The 20,442-nt window shown below is 51.1% G+C and overlaps 1 protein-coding gene across 1 annotated transcript; it reads left to right on the top strand.

Annotated features, from left to right (window-relative positions):
* Positions 1–409: 409 nt before the first annotated feature.
* On the top strand, positions 410–2,790 carry LOC121864175 (extensin-like; the record flags this gene model as incomplete). Its single annotated transcript, XM_042363174.1, has 1 exon — positions 410–2,790. A coding segment is annotated over one exon (2,381 nt), but the record flags the coding sequence as incomplete, so codon positions are not given.
* Positions 2,791–20,442: the final 17,652 nt, after the last annotated feature.

Here is a 20,442-nt window from a genome sequence, read left to right as displayed (position 1 = left end):
CCCAGCCCCACCTTACAGCCCCTGCCACAGCCCTGCCGCACCTTACAGCCCTGCTGCACCTTACAGCCCATGCCGCACCTACAGCCCCAGCCAGAACTTACAGCCCCAGCCCCACCATAGCAGCCCAGCCCCACCTTACAGCCCCGCTGCACCTTACAGCCCCGCGCCTTACAGCCCCGCCCCACCTTACAGCCCCAGCCCCACCTACAGCCCTGCCACACACCTACAGCCCTGCCGCACCTCACAGCCCGCCACTGCCAAACAGCCCCGCTGCACCTTACAGCCCCAGCCAGACCCACAGCCCAGCTCCCACCTACAGCCCCGCCGCACCTTACAGCCCTGCTGCACCCACACAGCCCGCCACACCTTACAGCCCTGCTGCACCTTACAGCCCTGCTGCACCTTACAGCCCCAGCCGCACCTAACAGCCTCGCTGCACCTCACAGCCCAGCCACACCTTACAGCCCCAGCCACCCTACAGCCCCAGCCACCTTACAGCCCCAGCTGCACCTTACAGCCGCCGCCTTGCAGCCCCAGCCACCTTACAGCCCGCCGCACCACAGCCCCGCTGCACCTACAGCCCGCCGCACCCACAGCCCGCTGCTGCCACAGCCCGCCACACCTTACAGCGCCACACCTTACAGCCCCGCCGCACCTTACAGCCCCCACCACCTTACAGCCCCCACCGCAGCAACCCCTGCTGCACCTTACAGCCCGCTGCACTTCACAGCCCCAGCCACACCTTACAGCCCGCCGCACCTACAGCCCTGCCGCACCTACAGCCCTGCCGCACCTTACAGCCCCAGCCCCACCTTACAGCCCCACCGCACCTTACAGCCCCGCCTGCACCCACAGCCCGCCGCACCTACAGCCCCGCTGCACCCTACAGCCCCCTGCTGCACCTACAGCCCCCACTGCACCCACAGCCCCGCCACTTTGCACCCACAGCCCCGCCGCACCTTACAGCCCCACACACCCACAGCCCTGCTGCACCTACAGCCCTGCCGCCCTACAGCCCCGCTGCACCTTACAGCCCTGCCGCACCTACAGCGCCACACCTACAGCCCCGCCGCACTAGCCCGCACACCTACAGCCCGCTGCACCTTACAAGCCCCAGCCCCACCCACAGCCCGCCACTGCCCACAGCCCTGCTGCACCCACAGCCCCCAGCCACCCACAGCCCAGCCACACCTTACAGCCCCGCCGCACCTTACAGCCCTGCCGCACCTTACAGCCCCGCCGCACCTTACAGCCCTGCCACCTTACAGCCCTGCCACTCCACAGCCCTGCCGCACGCTCCTGCTGCACCTACAGCCCCGCCGCACCTTACAGCCCCAGCCCCACCCTACAGCCCGCTGCACCCACAGCCCCAGCCACACCTTACAGCCCCAGCCACCTCTTACAGCCCCGCTGCACCTTACAGCCCCGCTGCACTACAGCCCCGCCGCACCTTGCAGCCCCAGCCCACACCTTACAGCCCAGCCACACCTTACAGCCTGGCTACCTTACAGCCTCAGCCCACTTTACAGCCCAACCACACCTTACAGCCCCAATAGCATACAGCCCCAGCTGCACCTACAGCCCTGCCGCACCTACAGACCCAGCCACACCTACAGCCCTGCTGCACCTACAGCCCCACCGCACCATACAGCCCCACCGCACCTACAGCCCCAGCCCACCTACAGCCCATGCAGCACCTACAGCCCCAGCGCACCTACCACACCCCTTCCGCACATTACGACCCCAGCCGCACACCTTACAGCCCCACCGCACCTACAGCCCCACTGCACCTTACAGCCCCAGCCACACCTACAGCCCCAGCCACACCTTACAGCCCCGCCGCGCTACAGCCCACCGCACCTTACAGACCCAGCCACCTTTAGCCCCAACCGCACCTTACAGCCCCACCGCACCTTACAGCCCCGCCGCACTGCCACAGCCCCGCTGCACCTTAGCCCCAGCCGCACCTTCAGCCCAGCTGCACCTTACAGCCCCACTGCCCACAGCCCGCCGCACCCACAGCCCCAGCCCCACCTTACAGCCCGCTGCACCTTACAGCCCCGCCGCACCTACAGCCCCAGCCGCACCTTACAGCCCCAGCCGCACCTTACAGCCCAGCCGCACCTTTCAGCCCCACCGCACCTACAGCCCCGCACCTTACAGCCCCAGCTGCACCTTACAGCCCCAGCTGCACCTTACAGCCCCAGCCGCACCTTACAGCCCGCGCACCTTACAGCCCCAGCCACCTTACAGCCCCACTGCACCTACAGCCCCAGCCGCACCTACAGCCCACCGCACCTTACAGCCCCACCGCACCTTACAGCCCCGCCGCACCTACAGCCCCAGCCACACCTACAGCCCACCGCACCTTACAGCCCCACACACCTTACAGCCCCACTGCACCTTACAGCCCTGCCGCACCTACAGCCCGCCGCACCTTACAGCCCCGCCACACCTTACAGCCCCACCACCTACAGCCCCAGCCCACTTTACAGCCCCAGCTGCACCTACAGCCCCGCCACACCTTACAGCCCCGCCACCTTACAGCCCCACCGCACCTTACAGCCCCAGCCACACCTTACAGCCCCAGCCACACCTTACAGCCCCGCCACCTTACAGCCCCAGCCACCTTACAGCCCCGCCGCACCTACAGCCCCAACCGCACCTTACAGCCCCGCTGCACCTACAGCCCCGCTGCACCTTACAGCCCCGCTGCACCTTACAGCCCCGCCACACCTTACAGCCCCGCCGCCGCACCTCGTAGCCGCGGGCACAGTGTTACGACAGTGAAGTGACACCCGACTTATATACAACACAACTCTCACCTGATCATCTTAGACCACATAAAAATAAAGGTTCTTGCTGCTCTCCAGTTCATGACCTGAGTTTAACGTGGCGTGGAGCTATTACCTATCTATTTTATGACCTCCTCACCACATGGGTCTTCCTCCTCCTCCCTCCTCTTTCTTCTTCTTCTCTAATTTTTTTGTTCTCTCTCCTCTCTTTATGATGTATGTTATTATTGACTCTCTGTTTCCTCCTCTGGTAACGATCATGGTGGTGTGTGTCATGAGGTCCCCCCCCCACTTCCTCCCCTTTTCCCCCTTCCCCTTCCTCTCACCCCTCCCTCCTACTTCCTTCTTCCCCTTCCATCCTCCTCCCTCACTAACCACCCTTCCCTACTCCCCCACTCCCCCCTCCCCCATCCCCACAGGTCCCACAGGTCATGTACGTAATGCATAACTTCAACAATGTCTGCTGGGAATCGATTTTTCGTCTCCATAGTGTTTAATAGACCAAATGACTGTCATTGGCAGACCAAATGCAATCGCCATTTCCTGCGCATATCATTACTGATCAAAATTACCAGCCATTATACTTCAGTCCGACCAAAAAAAACTAAAAACTCTCATAACGACGTCTTGTTTTTACAACACCAAAATATCGGTCGTAAATTCCTGCTAGCCAAGGTGATATTTTTTACATACTGTATATTATTTTATTTTTTTTGTTGTGTGTACCTGAAATGGTCGTCGATACAGTAATTGAATTTTGACGTGATGGAAAAATATCATTTAGATTTGTTTATAGTTTAAGGATGGAGGTAGGTATAGAGGGAGGAAGAGACAGATGGAGGAAGAAGAGGAGGAGGGGAAAAGAGGAGGTGGAGGAAGACTAAGAGAAGAGGAGGAGGAGGAGGAGGATGGAGGTCGCTGAGTTAGGCAGGTATAATGGTAAGCGTCGCGATGCACCAACAACTCATCCGGGTCCCACAACTGCACGCTCCCACACGACTTATTATACTCATTAAGACAGTGAGGTCAGTGATGGCTGGCGTCATGTGTACGAGGCTCATCTTGATGCCATTATGGGGAGGAGGGTATGGATGAAGGAGGTAACCATGACAACACAGGGATGGAGGGAGGTAACCATGACAACACACAGGGATGAAGGACATAACCATGGTAACATAAGGATAGACCCATTTCGTTATTTACCTGCGTGGCTCTCCCAAGACATAGGAATAAATTGGACATACCTGGTGGACTCGAATCGGTGCCCTTATCACGCAGTACTCAATGACCCTTATTGTCGACCTGCGTGACACACCTCGGATAGGTCCACGTGTTATATGTTTTGTTAAGTTGGTCGTACGTATAAAATGTTTATTCTGGAATGATGTTTGTTTTACGTATTGTATGAGTTAGGTTAGGTTAGGTTAGGTTAGGTTAGGTTAGGTTAGGTTGGGTTGGGAGCAGTGACTCAGCTGGTGTTATCTCTCTGTCCCATCTGACACCCAGGCACCACATATAGGGATACCAGTCCATTTAACCACACACACACACACCACAACACACCCATGTCCCGCCTCACAACACACCCACGTCCCGCCCACAACACACCCATGTCCCGCCCCACAACACACCCATGTCCCGCCCACAACACACCCATGTCCCGCCCCAACACACCATGTCCCGCCCACAACACACCCATGTCCCGCCCCACAACACACCCATGTCCCGCCCACAACACACCCATGTCCCGCCCACAACACACCCATGTCCCGCCCACAACACACCCATGTGCCCCACAACACACCCACGTCGCCCCACAACACACCCATGTCACGCCCCACAACACACCCATGTCACGCCCCTGCGCCCTCATCACTAGAGTCGTCCCTGTTTACCTGAGTGTTAAGCAGCCACAGCGGACTCTCACCAGGACGTCCTTACACACACACACACACACACACACACACACACACACACACACGAGACAATAACAACAACAGGTATAATGTGTTTCACTCTTGATGTTTTTATCCTGGTAAAGATTTTAGGATTCACCTGAATATTAACCCCCTCCACCCACCCCCCTTCCCTCCATCCATCCCATCCCCCAACCCCGCCACTTTGGTACCACCTGAAAATTATACCCACCCTAATGCTACCTGGGTAAATTAGATGAGGTGGTTGATCTTCAGGTGACATAAGCTGGGTGGTTGATCTTCAGGTGACATAAGCGGGTGGTTGATCTTCAGGTGACATAAGCTTGGGTGGTTGATCTTCAGGTGACATAAGCTTGGGTGGTTGATCTTCAGATGACATAAGCTTGGTGGTTGATCTTCGAATGACATAAGCTTGGGTGGTTGATCTTCAGGTGACATAAGCGGGTGGTTGATCTTCAGGTGACATAAGCGGGTGGTTGATCTTCAGATGACATAAGCTTGGTGGTTGATCTTCAGATGACATAAGCTTGGTGGTTGATCTTCAGGTGACATAAGCTTGGGTGGTTGATCTTCAGATGACATAAGCTTGGGTGGTTGATCTTCAGATGACATAAGCTTGGGTGGTTGATTTTCAGATGACATAAGCTTGGGTGGTTGATCTTCAGGTGACCAGATGCAGTTTAAAGTTAAGAAACACTAAAATTGACTCACCTCAACTCAACTCAAGAACCACGAGGAGAACCGAGTCAATGTGGGCGTGAACCTGCCTAGTGTGGGCGTGAACCTGCCTAATGTGGGCGTGAACCTACTCTAGTGTGGGCGTGACCCTCCTAGTGTGGGTGTGAACCTGCCTAATGTGGGCGTGAACCTGCCTAATGTGGGCGTGAACCTGCCTGCCTGATGTGGGCGTGAACCTCACCTAGTATGGGCGTGAACCTACCGCCCCGAGGTCATCCTGCGGTGAGGGAGGGAGCTGGTGACGCTCTATAACATCTGACCCGGGAAGGTGGTGGTGGTGGTAGGTGTTGGCGGTGGTGATAGTAGTGGTGGTGGTAGTGATGGCGGTGGTGGCAGTGGTGATAGTGGTGGTGGTGGTAGTAGTGGCGGTGGTGGTGGTGGTGGCAGTGGTGATAGTGGTGGTGGTGGTGTAGTGGTGGTGATAGTAGTGGTGGTGGTAGTGTTGGCGGTGGTGATGTAGTGGTGGTGGTGGTAGTGGCGGTGGTGGTGGTGGTGGCAGTGGTGATAGTGGTGGTGGTGGTAGTAGTGGTGGTGATGTGGTAGTGGTGCGGTAGTGGTGGTGACAGTAGTGGTGGTGATGGTGGTAGTTAGAACATAAGAACATAAGAAAATAAGGAGTCTGCAATAGGCCGGTTGGCCTGTGCATGGCAGCTCCCTGTCGAGAATTACTACCACTCTCTATCATCCATGCTATCTAGCCTCCTTTGAAACTTTCCAGAGTTCCAGCACTTACTACAAGTTGCTAGCTTGTTCCACTCGTCCACCACCCTATTTGTGAACCAGTTTCTTCCTATCTCCCTCCTAAACCTAAACTTATCAACTTGAATCCGTTGCTCCGAGTCCTATCCTGCTCGGATATTATAAGAACTTTATCTATATCACCTTTATTGATTCCTTTCACCCACTTAAATACTTCTATCATATCTCCCGCACTCTTCGTCTTTCTAGGAATGCAAGTTAACCTATCTTGATATGGAAGGTTTCTAAGTCCCGGAATCATTTTTGTCATTCTTCGCTGCACCGACTCTGGTGAATTTATATCCATTCTATAATAGGGACACCAGAACTGAACCGCATAATCGAGGTGCGGTCGACTAACGCAAGATATAGTTGCAATAAGACCTCTGCACTCTTGTTACTTACACTTCTAGATATAAAACCCAATACTCTGTTTGCCTTATTTCGAACATTAATGCACTGTTTTCTAGGCCGTAGGTCCGGGCTTACAAGTACCCTAGGTCTCTTTCACAAGTCGACTTCTCTAGGTTGATGTTGTTAAAGGCTGTATACATTATAAGTATTTGTTCTTCCAATATTAAGTACGCTGCACTTGCTGGTGTTGAATTTCATTTGCCATTTTTTCAGACCACCCCTGCAGTTTATTTAGATCCTCCTGTAATGCATTTGCATCCTGCCCTGAATTAATTTGCCGCCCTATTTTGGTGTCATCCCCAAACTTGCTTATGTCACTGCTGATCCCAGTATCTAGATCGTTTTATGTAGATTATGAACAACAGTGGGCCAAGTACTGACCCTGGGGAACCCCACTGGTTACGGCCCCACTCAGTTAACACCATCTACGCTGACCCTCTGCGTTCTATCGGTGAGCCATGATTTTATCAATTTAAAACTTTCCCTCGATACCATGAGCCTTAATTTTTCTCAGAAGCCTCTGATGCGGTACTCTGTCAAATGCTTTGCTAAAGTCTAAGTAAATAACATCGTAATTTTTCGTCATTATCTACTACCTCGAAGACTTTCTAAAAATGTCAGCTAGATTTGTTAGACAAGATTTTTCCTTTGTAAACCCATGTTGAGAGTCGTAGATTAATTTGCTTTTCTCTAGATGCGATCGGATGCTATCTGCTATAATTGATTCAAGAAATTCCCACTACTGACGTCAAACTGATCGGCCGGTAATTTGACGCTGATGCTCTGTCTCCTTTTGAATATGGGTACTACATTTGCCTGTTTCCACAAGTCTGGCACAACTCCGGTGTCTAATGATTTTGTAAATAAGTTTAAGAGGGTCCGCTAATCTGTTCTACACTCTTTCAAGACTCGGGGAAAAAATTTCATCCGGCCCTGAGGGATTTTTTTTTTCTTTAGTTTATTTATCTTCTTAAGACCATCCTCTTTTCTGATAGTGATATTCTTTAATTTCTCTTCTTCCTTTCCTTAAATATCAGTTCCACCTCTGGAATTTCATGGCAAATTTCTTCTGTGAAACTGATAAGAAGTAGCTTCCTTTGCTTATTTCTTCACTTGTGGTGGTGATGGTGATATTAATGGTGTCGGTGGTGGTAAGTGGTGGTGGTAGCGATGGTGGTGGTGGTTGGTGGTGGTAGCGTTAGTGGTGGTAGCGTTGGTGGTGGTAGCGTTGGTGGTGGTAGCGTTGGTGGTGGTAGCGTTGGTGTGGTAGCGTTGACGGTAGTGTGGTAGCGTTGGTGGTGTGGCGATGGTGGTGGTAGCGTTGGTGGTGGTAGCGTTAGTGGTGGTAGCGTTGGTGGTGGTAGCGTTGGTAATTGGTAGCGTTGGTGTGGTAGCGTTGGTAGTGAAGGCCAGCGTTGGTGGTGGTAGCGTTATTGGTGGTAGCGTTAGTGGTGGTAGCGTTGGTGTAATTGGTAGCGTTGGTGGTGGTAGCGTTGGTGGTGGGGGTGAGCTGGTAGTAGCGTTGGTGGTGGTAGCGTTAGTGGTGGTAGCGTTGGTGGTGGTAGCGTTGGTGGTGGTACGTTGGTGGTGGTAGCGTTGGTGGTGGTAGCGTTGGTGGTGGTAGCGTTGGTGGTGGTAGCGTTGGTGGTGGTAGCGTTGGTGGTGGTAGCGATGGTGGTGGTGGCGATGGTGGTGGTAGCGTTGGTGGTGGTAGCGTTGGTGGTGTGGTAGCGTTGAAGTGGTGGTAGCGTTGGTGGTGGTAGTGGTGATAGTAGTGGTGTCGGTGGTGGTAGCATTAATTGGTGGTGGTGGTGGTGGTTGGTGGTGGTAGCGTTGGTGGTGGTAGCGTTGGTGGTGGTAGCGTTGGTGGTGGTGGCAGGGTGGTGGTGGTAGCGTTGGGTGGTTAGTAGCGTTGGTGGTGCGTAGGTGGTGCGTTGGTAGCGTTGGTGGTGGTAGCGTAGCGGTGTAGCGTTCGTGGCGGGTGGTAGCGTTGGTGTGGTTAGGTGGTGGTAGCGTTGGTGGTGGTAGCGTTGAGTGGTGGTAGCGTTGGTGTTTGGTGGTGGTGGTGGTAGCGTTGTTCAGTGTAGCGTTAGTGTGGTGGTAGCGTTAGTGAATTGGTAGCGTTAGGTGGTGGTAGCGTTGGTAGCGTTGGTGGTGGTGGTGGTAGCGTTGGTGGTGGTAGCGTTGGTGGTGTGGTGGTAGCGTGGTAGCGATGGTGGTGGTAGCGTGGTGGTGGTGGGGTAGGTGGTGGTGGTGGTAGGTGGTAGCGTTGGTGGTGGTAGCGTTGGTAGTGGTAGCGTTGGTGGTGGTGCGTGGTGGTGGTGCGTTGAGGTGGTGGTGGTTGGTAGCGTTGGTGGTAGCGTTGGTGGGTGGTAGCGATGGTGGTGGTAGCGATGGTGGTGGTAGCGTTGGTAGTGGTAGCGTTGGTGGTGGTAGCGTTGGTGGTGGTAGCGCGTTGGTGGTGGTAGCGTTGGTGGTGTTAGTAGCGATGGTGGTGGTAGCGTTGGTGGTGGTGGTGGTGGTGGTGGTGGTGCGTTGGTGGTGTGGTGATGGTGGTGGTGGTAGCGTTGGTGGTGGTAGCGTTGGTGGTGGTAGCGTTGAGCGTAGCGCGTTGGTGGTGGTAGCGTAGTGGTAGCGTTGGTGGTGGCAGCGTTGGCGTTGGTGGTGGTAGCGTTGGTGGTGGTAGTGGTAGCGTTGGTGGTGGTAGCGTTGGTGGTAGCGTTGGTGGTGGTAGCATGGTGTGGTGGTAGCGATGGTGGTGGTAGCGTTGGTAGTGGTAGCGTTGGTGGTGGTAGCGTTGGCGTTGGTAGCGTTGGTGGTGGTAGCGTTGGTGGTGGTAGCGTTGGTGGTGGTAGCGTTGGTAGTGGTAGCGTTGGTGGTGGTAGCGTAGCGTTGGCGTGGTGGTAGCGTGGCGTTGGTGGTAGCGTTGGTAGCGTGGCTGGTGGTGGTAGCGTTGGTGGTGGTAGCGATGGTGCGTCGTTGGTGGTGGTGGTGCGTGCGTTGGTGGTGGTAGCGATGGTGGTGGTAGCGTGAGCGTTGGTGGTGTGGTGGTGGTGGTAGCGTCGTTGGTGGTGGTAGCGTTGGTGGTGGTAGCGTTGGTGGTGGTAGCGTTGGTGTAGCGATGGTGGTGGTAGGTGGTGGTGGTAGCGTTGGTGGTACGTTGGTGTGGTGCAGCGTTGGTGAGGGTTGGGTGGTGGTAGCGTTGGTGGTAGCGTTGCGGTGGTGGTGGTGGTGGTGGTAGCGTTGGTGTGGCCGTTGGTGGTGGTAGCGTTGGTGGTGGTAGCGTTATGGTGGTGGTAGCGTTGGTGGTGGTGGTTGGTGGTGGTAGCGGTGGTGCGTTGGTGTGGTGGGTGTGGTGGTGGTGGAGGGCGTTGGTGGTGGTAGCGTTGGTGGTGGTAGCCGTTGGTGGTGGTAGCGTTGGTGGTGGTAGCGTAGCGTTGGTGGTGGTAGCGGATGGTGGTGGTGGTTGGTGGTAATTGTGGTGGTAGTGGTGGTGGTTATAACTAAACAAGGTCATTAGCTCAGCATCTGGCATTATGACGAAATATGGCAGTGTCAGCGGTCAGTGTTGCGTGCGACATGTTTTGCGTGCGACATGTTTTGCGTGCGACATGTTTTGCGTGCGTCATGTGTCTCATACTTTATGGCCATTGTGAGGTGTTGGGTGTGTCGTATGCTGCGTGCAATGTGACAAATTTTGGGGAATCATTACCGTGTGTTGCGTGCGTGAGAAATATTGCGTGCGTGAGTGTGAAGAGTAAGTGTGTGGGGGAGGGGGCGTCACCAGCAGCATTCCGTAGCACACTGAATAATACAGGGGGCACCTCACTTTGGGGGAGAAAGTGCAACAGGTGGTACTACTACTCTTCTTCTTCTTGTCACTTTAACTTCTTCCTTCCTCCTCCTCCTATCCCCCACTTCTTCCTCTTCTTGCCTTTATCTCTTCTCACTTCCATGGCCTCCTCCTGCACTTCCTATCCCCACTTCTTCCTTCTTGCCCCTTCTCCTCTTCTCACTTCCCGTCTTCCAATCCCCCCACTTCTTCCTCTTCTTGCCCTTCCTCCTCTTCTCACTTCCACTTCTCCTCCTCCCTCTCTTCTTCTTCTCACTTCTCTTTCTTTCCACCTCTCCACTTCTCCTCCCCCCCTTTTCGTTCTACCCCTCTTGTCCCTTCTCCCTCCTCTTCTCACCACCATTTCTTCTCCTACTCTCTCTCTCTCTCCTCTCTCTCTCCTCCTCTCTCTCTCTCTCTCTCTCTCTCTCTCTCTCTCTCTCTCTTGCGTGCGTTGCGTGTATTGTTGTCAACGTCGCGTGTGAACGACTGCACGTAGCTTCCTGTATTGAGTAAATAACCCAAGAACTCTCTACATTATATACACGTATTATTGTGGCTGTTAATGGCACTGTAATGGGGCCCAGTGATCGTAGATTTTGGTGCTAGTGGGCCCCAGTGCTAATTGGTCTCAGAACTAGTTAGCCCCTGTTAAATACGGGGCCTATTAGAACTGGGGCCTAATAGGACTGAGGCCTAGTAAACCCTGGGCTTATTAGAACTGGGACCTATTAGAACCCAGGACCTAGTAGAACTGGGGCCTAGTAGATCCCAGGGCCTAGTAGAACTGGGGCCTAGTAGAACCCAGGGCCTTGTAGAACTGGGCCCCAGTGCCTCCTGGTCGTGGTGTGTTCAGTACATTGTTGTCAGTCATGGGGATAAAATACGTCAATAATCTTAGATCCAGAGATATTATTACTATTAATCTGTACCCTAACCTAACCTAACCTAACCTAACCTAACCTGACCTAACCTAACCTAACATAACCTGACCTGACCTAACCTGACCTGACCTAACCTAACCTAGCCTGACCTGACCTAACCTGACCTAACCTGACCTGACCTGACCTAACCTGACCTAACCTAACCTGACCTGACCTAACCTGACCTAACCTGACCTGACCTGACCTGACCTAACCTAACCTAACCTAACCTGACCTGACCTGACCTGACCTGACCTAACTTAACCTGACCTAACCTGACCTAACCTAACTTTAAGCTAACCTAACCTAAACTAACCTAACCTAACTTTAAGCTAACCTAACCTAATTTGACTTGACCTAACCTAATCTTACCTAACCTAACCTAAATTGTCGTAAACTTCACCTAACCTGACCTACCATTAACCTGACCTAACCTTACATTAACCGTGGACTCAGGTCATGGTGCTGTCTGATATATTATCCATTGAGTTGATATCAATACTGCTGCTCCTCGCTGCACTAGCTTAAGTACTAACGGGCCCCAGTACTAACGGGCCCCAGTACTAATGGGCCCCAGTACTAATGGGCCCCAGTACTAACGGGCCCCAGTACTAATGGGCCCCAGTACTAATGGGCCCCAGTACTGATGGGCCCCAGTACTAATGGGCCCCAGTACTAACGGGCCCCAGTACTAATGGGCCCCAGTACTGATGGGCCCCAGTACTAATGGGCCCCAGTACTGATGGGCCCCAGTACTAATGGGCCCCAGTTCTAATGGGCCCCAGTACTAATGGGCCCCAGTACTAACGGGCCCCAGTACTAATGGGCCCCAGTACTAATGGGCCCCAGTACTGATGGGCCCCAGTACTAATGGGCCCCAGTACTAACGGGCCCCAGTACTAATGGGCCCCAGTACTGATGGGCCCCAGTACTAATGGGCCCCAGTACTGATGGGCCCCAGTACTAATGGGCCCCAGTTCTAATGGGCCCCAGTACTAATGGGCCCCAGTACTAACGGGCCCCAGTACTAATGGGCCCCAGTACTAATGGGCCCCAGTACTGATGGGCCCCAGTACTAATGGGCCCCAGTACTAACGGGCCCCAGTACTAATGGGCCCCAGTACTGATGGGCCCCAGTACTAATGGGCCCCAGTACTGATGGGCCCCAGTACTAATGGGCCCCAGTACTTTGAGTGGAGCCCCAGTACTAACGGGCCCCAGTACTAACGGGTCCCAGTACTAATGGGCCCCAGGACTAATGGGCCCCAGGACTAATGGGCCCCAGTACTAATGGGCCCCAGTACTAACGGGCCCCAGTACTAACGGGCCCCAGTACTAATGGGCCCCAGTACTGATGGGCCCCAGTACTAATGGGCCCCAGTACTAATGGGCCCCAGTACTAATGGGCCCCAGTACTAATGGGCCCCAGTACTAATGGACCCCAGTACTAATGGGCCCCAGTACTAATAGGCCCCAGTACTAAAGTAAACCAGGTGTCTGTGTGTAGGATAAACGACTGTCACACACACACACACACACACACACACACACACACACACACACACACAGTATAGCCAGGCATGAGACAATTACACGTACAGTAAAATAGATTACAGTTACTTTGCGTGTGTTCATTTACAATTTAATTTACAGTTCGGTAAACTCAGAAAATAAATCGCCGTTACAATTAAGTTAACTCTGTACCATAATGGGTTTGACCTCACTCTGTTCCCTCCCTCAGTGACGTCATAGATATACGGTACACGAAGGCAAAGTTGTATAAATAATGTATATAAATAATGTATATATATTTAGATATATTTGTCTAGGTACTGTGTGTATGGTGTGTATAGTAATTAACTGCAATTGTGATTATAATTTTTAAAGTTAGTTGTATTTTTCTTAGTAATTATTTAAAAAGTTGTTATTAAGTACAATTTGGTACAGTTGGAAATTAATAGTATACACACACACACACACACACACACACACACACACACACACACACACACACACACACACACACACATACACAGTAATTATTTATAAGGAGACTGTATTAACCCCAGTGATTCTTGAAGCGAAAATTAGTAAATAAATGATTTTTATTATCGAGTTAAGTGTGTCAGAATGATGTGTTTCAAGTGTGTCAGTGTCAAGTGCACCAGCGTCAAGTGTATCAGTATGAAGTGTGTCAGTGTCAAGTGTATCAGTATAAAGTGTGTCAGAATAATGTGTTTCAAGTGTATCAGTGTCAAGTGTGTCAGTGTCAAGTGTATCAGTGTCAAGTGTATCAGCGTCAAGTGTATCAGTATGAAGTGTGTCAGTATAAAGTGTATCAGAATAATGTGTTTCAAGTGTATCAGTGTCAAGTGTATCCGTGTCAAGTATGTCAGTGTCAAGTGTATCAGTATAAAGTGTGTCAGTATAATGTGTTTCAAGTGTATCAGCGTCAAGTGTGTTTTAATAAATGTATAACTTCGTGTCAGTGTCAAGTGTGTCATCGTACTCAAGTGTGTATTAAGGGCAATAAAAGTGTCAACAATGGCAGGTAGTGAGGCCCTTATGGCAGGTAGTGAGGCCCTTATGGCAGGTAGTGAGGCCCTTATGGCAGGTAGTGAGGCCCTTATGGCAGGTAGTGAGGCCCTTATGGCAGGTACTGAGGCCCTTATGGCAAGTACTGAGGCCCTTATGGCAGGTACTGAGGCCCTTATTGATTCTGGGAGTTTACAAATAATTAAGAAAATGGCGGTCACTACCCTGAGTCACGCTATGTTGACAGGTGTTGACAGGTGTTGACAGGTGATGGGGAGGTGTTGACAGGTGATGGAGGTGTTGACAGGTGATGAAGGTGTTGACAGGTAATGACAGGTGATGGAGGTGTTGACAGGTGATGGAGGTGTTGACGGGTGATGACAGGTGATGGAGGTGTTGACAGGTGATGGAGGTGTTGACAGGTGATGGCAGGTGCTAACAGGTGTTGCAGGTGTTGAAAGGTCTCCCTCCATCACACACATACACACACATGTACAACCAAAGACAAAAGTCTCGTTACGGTTTTGTCCGAAGATTAAATATAACTCGTGAAACATTATTAGTATTTTTTTTTACGGGAATTAGCCCACCCAAACACAGGTGGGCGGGCCTAGGGGGCGGAAGACTAAGACTAGAAAGAAATTAAAAATAGAAAAGAAAAAGGTTATATTAATCTACATCACGAAGATGCCGGAAAACCAGCTTTTTAAAGTGAGACAGATTGTATGAGTATGGAAACACAGAAGAAGGTAGAACATTCCACAGTTTGGCTGTGTGAGGAAAGAAGGAGGTACTATAACGGGTTATAATACAGAGAAACGGTGGGCACCTCGGGCAAGACGTGTGTTACGAGCCCACTGCCTTGCCGGCGGTACACAGGATGCCAAATCCACCGAACATTGCCCGTTAAAGTACCTGTAAAAGAGAGAGAGTGAAGCAACATTGCGGCAAAGAGAAGGGGAAGAGAGATTGTCAACTAAAGGAGGAGAGTTAATAAGACGAAAATGCCTTTGATTCTACCTTATCTAACAGTTGGACGGAAGAAGAGCCACCCCAGATATGAGAGCAGTACTCCAAGTTAGGACGAATGAATCCCTTACATACTTGAAGCAACTGCTCAGGAGTGAAGTAGCTACGGCATCTGTACAGCATTCCCAACTTTCGGGAGGCAGCTTTTGCTATGTTGAGGATGTGATATATTGGAGGGAATGGTGAGGCCTAGCATATCTATTACAGAATTTGGCAGAATGATACAGTCCTGAAATGTAATTGGTGGGAGATCATCGAATTCAGAAAGTGTAATTGGTAAATATTGAGTTTTATTGCTATTAAATTTAACCAAGTTTCTACCTCCCCATTGATCCGCATTGATAGATAAAATATCAGCTCTAGAAACAGATCTAGTTTGAGAGTTAGGAGGAAGGGGAAAATGTGAAGAAGAGTGAAGAGTGGAATCATCAGCGGAAGAATGGATAGAATTAGTTGTAATGTGAAGTAAATCATTGATAAAAAGAAGGAAGAGAGTGGGTGAAAGAACAGAACCCTGTGGGACACCACTACTGGTAAAGAAAGAACGAGAGATCGATCCCTTGACAACAACTGCCATGGATCGGTTCTCAAGGAAACTAGAGATTAGAAAACAAAGTGGGGGAGAGAAACCAAAAGAGGGAAGTTTAGAAAGCAAAACTTGTGCCATACCCTGTCAAATGCTTTGGAGATGTCGAGGGCCACGACAAAAGTTTTCCCATATTCCCTAAGAGAGGATGACCAAAGATGGGTGACGTAGGAGAGCAGATCACCAGTAGATCTCACCTGGCGAAAGCCATACTGGTGATCCGACAAAAGAGAAGAGCGTTCTAGGTGATGGAGAAATTGGAACTTCAAGATAGTTTCGAAAATCTTAGAGAGGGATGAAGTTAGGGCAATGGGGCGATAGTTAGAGGGATTAGAATGATCCCAACCGCAAGGCAGAGCGCATCAAAAGTTTAAGCCCTTCTTCATAATGTTTTCACCAAATTTCACGACACGACTTTTGTCTTTCATTGTACCCACATCTGCATATTTAGTGAGAAGCTTCTGCACCATCCTCAACATCGGCTCCTGCTACCACCAGCGATCCCTCGTCCGCGAATTGCTGTTCGACACCACAACCGCATCCAGCCCATCACTATAAGAACAACCCAGTCCCAAACATTGTAAAAATTATCAATAACTTGTAATCAACCAGTGTGTTCACTCACAGTCAATCTTACCTTTTGCACTGTCACAATGTTGAAATGCCCTGTAGTTTGAGCTTCTCCCCACCTAGTTATTATATATCATATTTGTATCACTTATGTTACTTGTATATTATTTGTAAATCGAAACCCATTCCCCAATTATGTAACTGTATATTTTCACCCTTCCGGCTGCCATGCTCTTTCAATAAACCGTTAATTATTATTATTATTATTATTATTATTATTATTATTATTATTATTATTATTATTATTATTATTATTATTATTATTATTATTATTATTATTATTACACATGCAAATACAATTTCATATACACAAACACATGCACACAAAACACACACACACACACACACACACACACACACACACACACACACACACACACACACACACACACACACATAACTACCCCATTCATTAAACTAACTACCATCACCCCCCCACCACAATCACCACCAGAGGACCGCACCAACCACCATCAGGCCTTCATTGGGCTGGTTATGATGAGGTGGTGCTTAGAGGTGTAGGTACCTGAAAGGGAGGGAGGTGCTGTAAGAAGGGGTGCTAGAGGAGAAATTAAGTGCCTGAAAGGGAGGGTGCTGTTTACAGAGGGGAGGGTGCTTAGAGGAGGTAAGGGAGGGGGTGCTTAGAGGAGGGGGAGGAGATTCAGTTGAGGGAAGAAGCGGTGAAAGAAATGAGTTGAGAATAGTGTGTGTGTGACAGGGGGGAGGGGGGAGGTGTCTAGGAAGAGGGGTGAGTGAAGGAAGGGAAGGAAGGAAGGGAAGGAAAGTAGGAGGAAGATAGGGTAGAGGAAGGGAGGGTAGAGGGAGGGAGGGCAGAGGAAGGTTTGGTTTAACAAATTTATTGGCAAAGCTTGTAGTACAGTTTGCCTATTCTGAGTAATTCAGTCAGGTCTTGACACTGAGGGTGGTATCACTTCTCACTGCCACGCAGGACAGAGGTTCATACACAAAGAAATACATCATATTCATTAACAACTATAAATGTATAGAGGTCACATTCATGTGGGTAATGTCACTGTTCACTGCCATGCAGGACAGAGGTTCGTACACAAAGAATGCATCATATTCATTGACACTATATATAGGTCACATTCATGTGGGTAATGCCACTGTTCACTGCCATGCAGGACAGAGGTTCGTACACAAAGAATGCATCATATTCATTGACACTATATATAGGTCACATTCATGTGGGTAATGCCACTGTTCACTGCCATGCAGGACAGAGGTTCGTACACAAAGAAGGAAATACATCATATTCATTAGCAGTATATATAGGTCAGTGGATCACATACATTGGAGTCATATTCTAATTGAAGACTAAGCAGTGTGGGCTAGCAAATTTGGGATAAACAGCAAGAATGTCCTCAAGCATACCTGATTCAATGAAGTAATTACATAGTTCATGCTACAATAAGTCAGGTGGCCTGAAGTCTTAGACAGTGTCACATTCAATAATATAGTGTTCAAGTGTATGCTTTAAAGGTTTATCACAAAGTTTACATGCTGAGTGTTCCGGTATGGATACAGCGTTACTAACTTGCCAGATGTGTCTGTATCCTAGCCTAATTCTGGCCATGACTACATCACATTGTCTGGTTCTGTCCTTATGCTGGCCATACCGGTACCTCTTGTTACAAAATTTGTCATATTTACTAATGCTACAACTGCCAGGTCTCTGCATTTCTCAGTTCTTCTAGATCAGAGTTCATGATTCTGACTTGAATGTTTTAATTACAGCATTGGACAGGCCAAGGTCACGGTCAACATTTTCTTTCTTACATGCCTCATTGACCAGTCTATCAGCACGGTCATGATACCTGATTCCAACATGGGACGGAATCCACACAAATTCGATACGAAAGTTGTTCTCATTGGCAGTTATCACATTCCTTTTAATATCACATGCAACTTTAGACATAGAACCTGACGGGCTGTTCATTGATTTCAAAGCACTTTGAGAGTCACAAAATATCACCCCACCTCCATTTTCTTTAAGGTAGTCTGTAGCTAAGTGATTCCCATTAGCTCAGTGTGTTGTGCTGGCCCAGTTGTTCAGTCTTTGCCTGTTTGACACTATCATCTCCTTTTCTTTATATACTACAATTGCACAGCCTGTTCTACCTGTGTTTGTCTGCACAGAACCATCAGTAAAAGCATAACATTCACTTGATTTAATACTCTCTATGTGTCTGTTAATAGTTTCTAGTGTAGGAAGGGAGGGTAGAGGGAGGGAGGGTAGAGGAAGGGAGGGTAGAGGGAGGGAGGGTAGAGGGAGGGTGGGGGAAGGGAGGGTAGAGGAAGGGAGGGTAGAGGAAGGGAGGGTGGGGGAGGAGGAGGGTGGGGAAGGGAGGGTGGGGAGGGAGGGGTGGGGGAGGGAGGAGGGTAGAGGAGGGGGGGTGGGGGGGAGGGTAGAGAGAGGAGGGTGGGGGAGGGAGGGTGGGGGAAGGGGGTGGGGGAGGGGAGGGGTAGAGGAAGGGAGGGTGAGGGAGGGTGGGGGAAGGGAGAGGGGTGGGGGAGAGGAGGGGTGGGGAAGGGGAGGGTAGAGGGGGAGGGAGGGTGGGGGAGGGGGAGGGTGGGAAGGGGTGGGGAGGGAGGTAGAGGGGGTGGGGAGGGAGGGTAGAGACTTGGAGGGTGGGGAGGGAGGTAGAGAGGAGGGAGGGTAGAGGGAGGAGGGTAGAGGAGAGGGGGGGTAGAGGGAGGGAGGGTGGAGGAAGGGGGGTGGGGAGGGAGGAGGAGGTGGGAAGGGAGGGTAGAGGAGGAGGAGGGTGGGAGGGAGGAGTGGAGGAAGGGGAGTGGGGAGGGAGGGTAGAGGAAGGGGGGGTAGAGGGAGGGAGGGTAGAGGGACGGAGGGTAGAGGGAGGGATCTCGTTAACTCACTTGTTTACGGTAGAACAAAACACCTCATTATCTCACTCACAACACACTCACAACACACTCACGGTCACTCAAAACACACTCACAACGCACTCACGGTCAGTCACAACACACTCACAACACACTCACAACACACTCACAGTCACGCCATCACAACCCATTTGTATTAACACCCCTGTAAAATATTAATTAATTCTTGGTTATGTTAACTTAGGTTATGTTAGGTTAAGTTAAGTTAGGTTTAGTTAGGTTAGCTAGATTAAGTTAGGTTAGGTTAGGTTAGGTTAGGTTAGGTTACATTGGTCGTGGTAGACTGAGGTGCCAGGGACAGTATACCAAACCGTGGCACTTGACACTGTCGCCCATCACCTCCCTGCTGCAGTACTCAGTGTAGAGAGAGACAGTATCACCTGCTGCAGTACTCAGTGTAGAGAGAGACAGTATCACCTGCTGCAGTACTCAGTGTAGAGAGAGACAGTATCACCTGCTGCAGTACTCAGTGTGAGAGAGACAGTATCACTGCAGTACTCAGTGTAGAGAGGGCAGTATCACCTGCTGCGGTACTCCAGTGTAGAGAAGGGCAGTATCACCTGCTGCGAGTGCTCAGTCGCCAGAGAACAGTATCACCTGCTGCAGTACTCAGTGTAGAGACAGTATCACCTGCTGCAGTACTCAGTGTAGAGAGAGACAGTATCACCTGCTGCAGTACTCAGTGTAGAGAGAGACAGTATCACCTGTTGCAGTACTCAGTGTAGAGAGAGACAGTATCACCTGCTGCAGTACTCAGTGTAGAGAGAGACAGTATCACCTGCTGCAGTACTCAGTGTAGAGAGTCAGTATCAGCAGACAGGGGCAGCAGTAGTCGAGGGTCAGGTGAATGATAACCTGAGGCTCACAGAGTAGTGGTGCCCTTCCCCTGAGTGGGATTACTTATTGAATGGTTATAGCGTTTATGATACTTGTGCCTGCCTGGGGGTCCCTCACTCCCTCTCACTCACTCACTCCCGCTCCCTCACTCACTCCCTCTCCCTCACTTCCCCAGTCTCGCCTTCCCTCACTCACTCCCTCTCCCTCACTCACTCCCTCTCCCTCCCTCACTCCCTCTCACTCACGCTTCCTCAGTCTCTCCTTCCCTCCTCCTCCCTCTCCTCCTCACTCCCTCTCCCTCCCTCCACTCCCTCTCCCCTCCCACTTCCCCCAGTCTCGCCTTCCCCTCCTCCCTCCCTCACTCCCACTTCCTCAGTCTCCTCCTTCCCTCCTCACTCCCGCTCCCTCCTCCTCCCTCTCCCTCCCACTTCCCCCAGTCTCGCCTTCCCCTCCCTCCTCCTCTCCCTCCTCCTCCCTCTCCCTCCACCCCCCCCAGTCTCGCCTTCCCTCACTCACTCCTCTC

Source organism: Homarus americanus, unplaced genomic scaffold, assembly GCF_018991925.1.
Source record: "Homarus americanus isolate GMGI-L3 unplaced genomic scaffold, GMGI_Hamer_2.0 scaffold22783, whole genome shotgun sequence".
In the NCBI taxonomy this organism is placed as follows: Eukaryota; Metazoa; Arthropoda; class Malacostraca; order Decapoda; family Nephropidae; genus Homarus; species Homarus americanus.
This window is presented reverse-complemented; position numbering and strand designations above follow the sequence as displayed.